Here is a 6181-nt window from a genome sequence, read left to right on the forward strand (position 1 = left end):
CGCCCCAGGTCATCTGCGCGGCGATCGAGCGCGTCCTCGCGCTGCCCCTCCGCCGCCGCCGCGCCCTCGGCGCCGCCGCCAAGGCCGCCTTTCGCGCGGAGCGGCGGCTGCTGCTGACGGGCGCGGCGCGCGCGCGGGCCATGGTGCGTGACCTGCTCGCAACGCAGGGCGGCGGCCGCCGCGGCGGCGACGGCGGCGCGGATCAGGGGCAGGCAGCTTCCGGGCCGCCGCCGCGGCGGCGGCGGCGGCAGCGCCGTTAGTAGATGGTTAGTAGCGGCAGCGGGCGGGGGAGCATGGGTCGAAGGGATGAGAGACCGGAGAGGGCGCCGAACGAACGAGACGAATAACGACGAGAGTGCCAGGCGCAATCGGCTCCAAACCCTTGCACTGGCAAGTCCTTCGTGACTGGGGCACTGCCAATTCGCTGCACTTGTATTGATGTACTGTCCAGGGCGGGCACGAGCCGCAGGCCTTTACTTGGGAGCCTCAGTGTAATCTTTTGATTCGATGGACAGCAGGTGTCCGAAACACACGCGGACGGAGCCTCGCAGCTCCGCCGCAGCTGATAAGACGCCGAAGGGCGAGAAGAATGCTCTGAGGCGCAGCAGCGCAGACAATCCGTCAGGCCCCCTCCACCACAGACACGCACACGCGAGGCACTCCTCCCCGCACCCCGCAGCCGCCGACGCCGGAGCCTGTCACTCCGCTTTCTTGTTGGCCGCCGCCGCCCCGCTGCCGCCGTCCGCACCCGCACCCGCCGCCGAGTCCGCTGCGCCGCTGTCTGCGGCCTCTTCCTGCCATTCATACACCGCCTTGAACTCCCCGCGCAGCGCCGCATGCAGCGCTACCGCCCCGAGCACCTGGCGGCGGCAGCGGCAGCGGTGGGGGTGGCGTGATCCAGGTGGGGTGAGGTGCGGTGCGGTGGGGTGCGGTGGGGTGGGGTGGGGTGGGGTGCAGCGCCGAGGGGCGCGCAGGCTGCTGGCTGAGCCAGGCGGAGAATAGGAGAGGAGTCGCCCGCGCCTCCAAGATTCTGTGCTGGCCGACCGCGGCGGCCTGGGAACCCACAGCAGCCAAAGGGATTGCGCACGCAGTCCCATCTGACATGAGCGGCGGCCTCGCACGACCCCTGCCTCGAAAGGGAACGAGCCCCTCCCCTCCCCTCCCGAAGCAACCCCGCCCTCCCTTTCCCCCTCTGCCCCGCGCGCCCCGCGGCGCGGTCCTCACCGCGGGCACGATGTACAGCAGCGCCGGCTGCGCTGCCTTGAACACGTTCATGACCACGATCGTCGCGGCGACGCCCCCGCAGTACGCCCAGAACACCGTCTGGAAGTAAGACGACCTGAACTGCCGCTGCGCGTCAAAGCGCAGGCAGAGGGCCACAAACAGGCCGGGCAGGACGATGTCTCCGAGCCCGAGCATCGCAAACTGCGCCTTCTCGCCCGCGAGCGCCGCGGCGCGGAGGGAGGAGCGCGGGAACAGCAGCTTGATGGGCGCCTCAAAGTTCTTCGCGACGGACACCATGACGGGGGTGCAGAAGACCCAGAAGATGTCGTAAAAGAAGAGGCCGGTCAGCAGGATGCCCGCGGTCTGCATGCTACCGAGCGACATGGCCTCGATCCCGACGATCGAGAGGGAGAGCCCGAGGAGGTTGTTGGCCAGCCAGCCCTTTGTGAGGAAGTACCAGACGCCGACAGCCAGCGCGGGCGGCGCGAGGGCCGCCTCGGGGACTGTGAGCTCGAGGGGGAAGGGCTCCTTCACCAGGAACGGGATCTTGGGGACTGCGGCGGCGGCGGCGGCGGTATCCGAGGACCGGGTCGGATGGCGGGGGGACGTGGGTTGTAGGCGCCAGGGTTGGTTACGCAGTGCCGCGCGCGGGCCGGGGCCGGAACAGGCGGGGCAGCAGGGCGGGCGTGACGCTGGCAAGGTAAAGACCGGCTCGCCGCCGCGTGAGGCCCGTGCCCACCCGTGAGGAAGCGGATCACGCGGTCGCGCTCCTTGGCAGGGAACAACCGCTCGACAAACGGCAGCACGGCGCCGACGACGACGACTGCGCCGATGATGGTGATGTAGCCCGCGAGCAGGAGGTTGACCAGCTCCTTCGGCAGGAACTTGAAGCACAGGAAGAGGCCGAACAGGACGCACGACCCGACCAGCGGGAAGCGCATCGCGTCCGAGTTGGTCATCTGCTCCTGCGGCCCGCCGCCGCCGTCGGCGTCGCGCACGCTGCGCCAGCTGCCGACGTAGACCGTGAGCGCCGCGTGCAGCACGATGTTGACGCTGTACGGGATGTGGACGACGTAGGGCAGGAAGGTCAGGCCCGCGAGCAGCGCATGGGCCTTCACCGCCGGGAGGCCGCGCGCATGGTGAACCATGGCGCGGTTGCTGCCGCCGACCTGCGCCCGCCGCCGCCGGTGCTGGGGCCGCGGTTCTGAGGCTGACGCCGCCGCTAATTGATGGCAGGGGCCCTGAGGTGAAGATCGGTTCGCACTGCTGCAGCAGGAAGGGGGAGCAACGAGAGAGGTGCCCGAGATCGTTCAACAGCGAACGGTCGCTGCTGCAGCGCACATGGAATGCAAATTACTATCTTTAGCCCTCCAATGATCGCGATCAGGCGGGCAGCTTCTGTGCAGGGACGCACCGTCGATCCACCAGAGGCTCGTTGGCACACCCGAGTGCAGCTGTATGAGACAGGAGGACTGGAACAATCCAATTGCAAACTATCGGTATAAGTGATGACACATGCACACCGGTATCACGACGAGGCCCACATGATTTCTCCGTGATGGACAGCAGGTGCCCCAGGTGCCCGCCAGCGGCACTGCATGGGGGCGGCCACAGCGCGAGCGGGCGACCAACTGCACCGGGTGCCTGCATGGCCATACAGCTGCTTGGGTGATTGACCTCTGGCTGCCTGACTCATACTCTCAAGTTTAAAAGCAAATAGCGCGCTGCCGCCGCTGCAAGGCGCACACGCATGCCCCTGACCACGCTACCACCTGCGGCCCGGGCAGCCTGCGTCGCTTGTGCCAGCTGCCTTCACACCTTGACCCAGCCTGTCGGGGCGTCTTCAGCCCGTGCCGACGCCCCTAGCTCGTCTGCGGCATCCCCATGCCAGGGGCCAGCCCCCGCGGTCTGCTGTTGTGTTGGGTCGACCCCGCTGCACTATGAGGACTGCCAACCGCCAGGCAGGACTGCGCTACGAGTCAACCAACGCGCGGTCTGCATGGTTGCCTGGGAAATTACAATACAGAGGTGCATCGCAGCAAGCTGTGTGCGGTCAAACAGGCGCCACCAGGCGCCGCAGCAAAAACCAGGTGTCACTCGGGGCGCCAGGGCGGTGGGCCCCTCCCTGCCCTGCCTCTATGTCACCCTGATTGAAGTGAGTTTGAGATGAGACGCCTACGAGGTCATGAATCGCATTTGTGAAGTTGGCTCAAGCACAATGTACAAGTTATCCGGCGTTTTGCAGTGCAGGCCGCATGACCGCCGGCAAGGCGGGAGGCTAGCAGCCTTTGGCAAGCCTCAATCCTGACCTGGTCTGCAGTCAAGTGCGCAACGAGCAGTGCATCATGACGTCAGCATGACATCACATCCCATGGGCGGCCACCGCCGCGACGCTGGGAGGCGCCTGAAGCGCTGGCCGCTTGGCGGCGTGAGGCATTTGGTCGCCTGTCAGGACCTCGTCTCTGCTGCGCGCCTTCTTGGCCGATGGCTGCTGCTGCTGCTGCTGCTGCTGCTGCTGCTGCTGTGGCCGCTGCGACGCCTGCTGCTGCTGCTGCTGCTGCTGCGGCTGCGGCTGCTGCAGGGGGCCCGGCAGCGGCTTCGCGACGACGCCCGCGGGGCGCGCCGTGCCTGGCCGCTGCGCCTGCTGCGCCCCGCAGTCGGAGCCTCCGCTTCCCTGTGACGCGGCCCGCGCCGGCGGGGCCGGCTGCTGCGCGTGCGTCGGCGCCGGCCCGTGCATCTGCATGGCCGGGTGCTGCACCTGCATCTGCATCGCGGCCATCGCTGCCTGCCCCCACTCGCCGCCGTTGACGGCCGCGTACGGCATAGCCAGCGCGTGGCCGGGCCCCCAGCCCGCGCCACCTGGCCCGGCCCCATGCATGCTCTTTTGCATCTCTTCCAACAAGCGGTACAGAACCATGTTGGCCGTCTGGCGCGTGTTTATCAACTCGGACGCAAGCGCGGCCACCGCCGCGTCGGCCGCCTTTTTGTCGTTTGCGAGCTCCTCCGCCTGCGCGCGCAGCGCCGCGAGCCGCTGCTCGAGCGCCGCCAGGCGCGCCGCGCCGCCGCCGCCCTCGCCTGCGTCTGCGTCTGGCGCCCCTGCCGCCCCCGCAGCCGGCGCCGCGGGCGCGGCTGCGGCCGCGCCGGCGAGCGCGGCGGTTAGGCAGCCGTTTTCTGCGATGAGGGCGTCCACCTCTGCAGCCAGGCGCGAGGCCTCGAGCGGCAGGTCATCACATGGGGCCTCCAGCATGGCCCGGCAGCCGCCCGGCCGGCAGGCCGGGGTGGGGACGGCCTCCAACGAGGGATACTACAGCCGGCGGCGCTCGGCCGGGGTCGGTGCAGCCGTCGGGCGCGCTGTCCCGAGCGCGCACAACGTAATGGGCGGAGCTGCAGCGGGCGCAGGCAGGGCCCTGTTGCGGTCGCTGCTGCGTCCGTTGGAATCCGGCGACTACAATGTGACGTGGAAAGCTTGTATGCCTCCTAGGGGTGCGGAGCCTGCGCGGTCTTGCACCAGGTTGTTGCTCCCGAGACGGGGTTGTGCCTCAAAACGTTCAGTGTGTTGGGTGCCACGAGGTGCCATGCACGGTTTAAGGTGATTGGGCTGAACTGCAAGCGAATGAGCGCAGGTGGTTGAGCGGGGTGATCTCGAGCACCGGCTAGGCGGGAAGCTGTGGAGCCCGTGGAAGCAAAGCGCAAAAAATTACATATCCAGCTGGCATGACTCAATTTCGAGCCGGTGCTGGGTGGCTGGGGCGGCGGGGTACACTGCCTGGCCCGCCGACAAAAAGCAGTGAAGCAACGCATGAACGGCGGGAGCTCACAGCACAGGTTGCTGCTCAAAGACGCAGTCCTTTTGCAGAAACATGAACATTAGGTGTCAAATCAGGGGAGACCGGATGCCAGCGCCCGCCGCCGCCGTGCGCCGCTACGGCCGCGGGGCACGGCCCAGTTGGTTGTGGGGGCCGAGGGTGGCAGGGCGCGCCGTGCAGCGTCGTGAGCGCGCGCAGCAATCGCCCTCGCGCAGAACAGCCAGGGGCGCCTGGACAGACAGAGACACAGCCAAGGTGCTGCGGAGAACGCCCGCGCGTGCGAGCCGCGTGCGATCAAAAACGCGAGGCTGAGGCGGCAAAAACAAGGGCCCGTCGAGTGGCCGGCAGGGGGGGCCGCGGAATGCCGCTGCACGCCTGCGCCGGCCTGGGCCCGCGGAGGGCGGCACGAGCGCCAGAATGTTCGCGCGGTGCCAAGGAGCATCAGCAACATCATCAATAGTGCGGCGCCGCGGCGCCGCGGGGGAGGGGCAGCGGGGGGTGTTGCCTTCGGCAGAGGCCGAGGCGCCCTGGCCGCAGCCCCGGCCCGCCCACCGCACACGCATGGCCGCGCGGCGTCCGCCCCAAGTCAATTGATGCCTGGGGAAGGCGCCGGTGCTCAACAGGGCGGTGTTGGGGTGCCGGGGGTGTATTATGGTGGCACGCCCCCCATTGTTGGGTCCCTGACAGCCGTCTCAAAGGGCCGCCTGCGTAAAGCTTTTACGACTCATCACCCTGCCCAGAGCCGCGCGGCGCCGGCGCGGCCGGCCTTTAACCCAGCGGGGACCCGCCCGCCTCGCCCGAGCCCTCCCGCCCGCCCTCGTCGCCGTCGCTCGCCGCGCCCGCGCCCGCGCCCGCGCCCGGCGACGCCGGCGCGGCCCGCTTCCCGGCGCGCTCCCATTCGTCGCCGTCAACGCCGTTTGCGGCCGCGGCGCCGTCCCCTGGGTCCTCCGACTCCTCCCTCGGCCGCTTGACCCCCGCATGACCACCATCGCCGCCGCCGCCACCGCCGCCGCCCTCTCCGCCTGCTGCCATCCGCTCGAGCGCCGCCGCAAACGCCGGCGGCAGCGCGCCCGCGGCCGCGGCCGCGCCCATGAACGGCGCGGCCATCTGCGCCACCAGCGCCAGCTGCGCCGCCGCGTCTGCCGCGGCGG

General features: G+C 69.4%; 4 protein-coding genes across 4 annotated transcripts in view; 1 reads left to right on the top strand and 3 right to left on the bottom strand.

Moving 5' to 3' along the window:
- Nucleotides 1-8: 8 nt before the first annotated feature.
- MNEG_12134 (hypothetical protein) lies at nucleotides 9-260 on the top strand (the record flags this gene model as incomplete). The annotated part of the gene is made up of 1 exon (XM_014039391.1): nucleotides 9-260. A coding segment is annotated over one exon (252 nt), but the record flags the coding sequence as incomplete, so codon positions are not given.
- Nucleotides 261-698: 438 nt separating this feature from the next.
- On the bottom strand, nucleotides 699-2372 carry MNEG_12135 (minor histocompatibility antigen H13; the record flags this gene model as incomplete). Its single annotated transcript, XM_014039392.1, has 3 exons — nucleotides 699-860; nucleotides 1225-1778; nucleotides 1964-2372. 3 exons carry the CDS (start codon nucleotides 2370-2372, stop codon nucleotides 699-701), a joined length of 1125 nt encoding a protein of 374 aa, XP_013894846.1.
- A 1214-nt stretch (nucleotides 2373-3586) lies between these two features.
- MNEG_12136 (hypothetical protein) lies at nucleotides 3587-4471 on the bottom strand (the record flags this gene model as incomplete). The annotated part of the gene is made up of 1 exon (XM_014039393.1): nucleotides 3587-4471. The coding sequence occupies one exon, from the start codon at nucleotides 4469-4471 to the stop codon at nucleotides 3587-3589; it is 885 nt and encodes a 294-aa protein (XP_013894847.1).
- A 1327-nt stretch (nucleotides 4472-5798) lies between these two features.
- Nucleotides 5799-6181, bottom strand: part of MNEG_12137 (hypothetical protein) — a gene marked incomplete at both ends in the record, with an annotated part of 1429 nt that continues 1046 nt past the window's right edge. The window contains one exon of the mRNA XM_014039394.1: nucleotides 5799-6155. Coding sequence (XP_013894848.1) covers nucleotides 5799-6155 — 357 coding nt within the window. The remainder of the gene's footprint in view (nucleotides 6156-6181) is intronic.

Source organism: Monoraphidium neglectum, assembly GCF_000611645.1.
Source record: "Monoraphidium neglectum strain SAG 48.87 unplaced genomic scaffold scaffold03085, whole genome shotgun sequence".
In the NCBI taxonomy this organism is placed as follows: Eukaryota; Viridiplantae; Chlorophyta; class Chlorophyceae; order Sphaeropleales; family Selenastraceae; genus Monoraphidium; species Monoraphidium neglectum.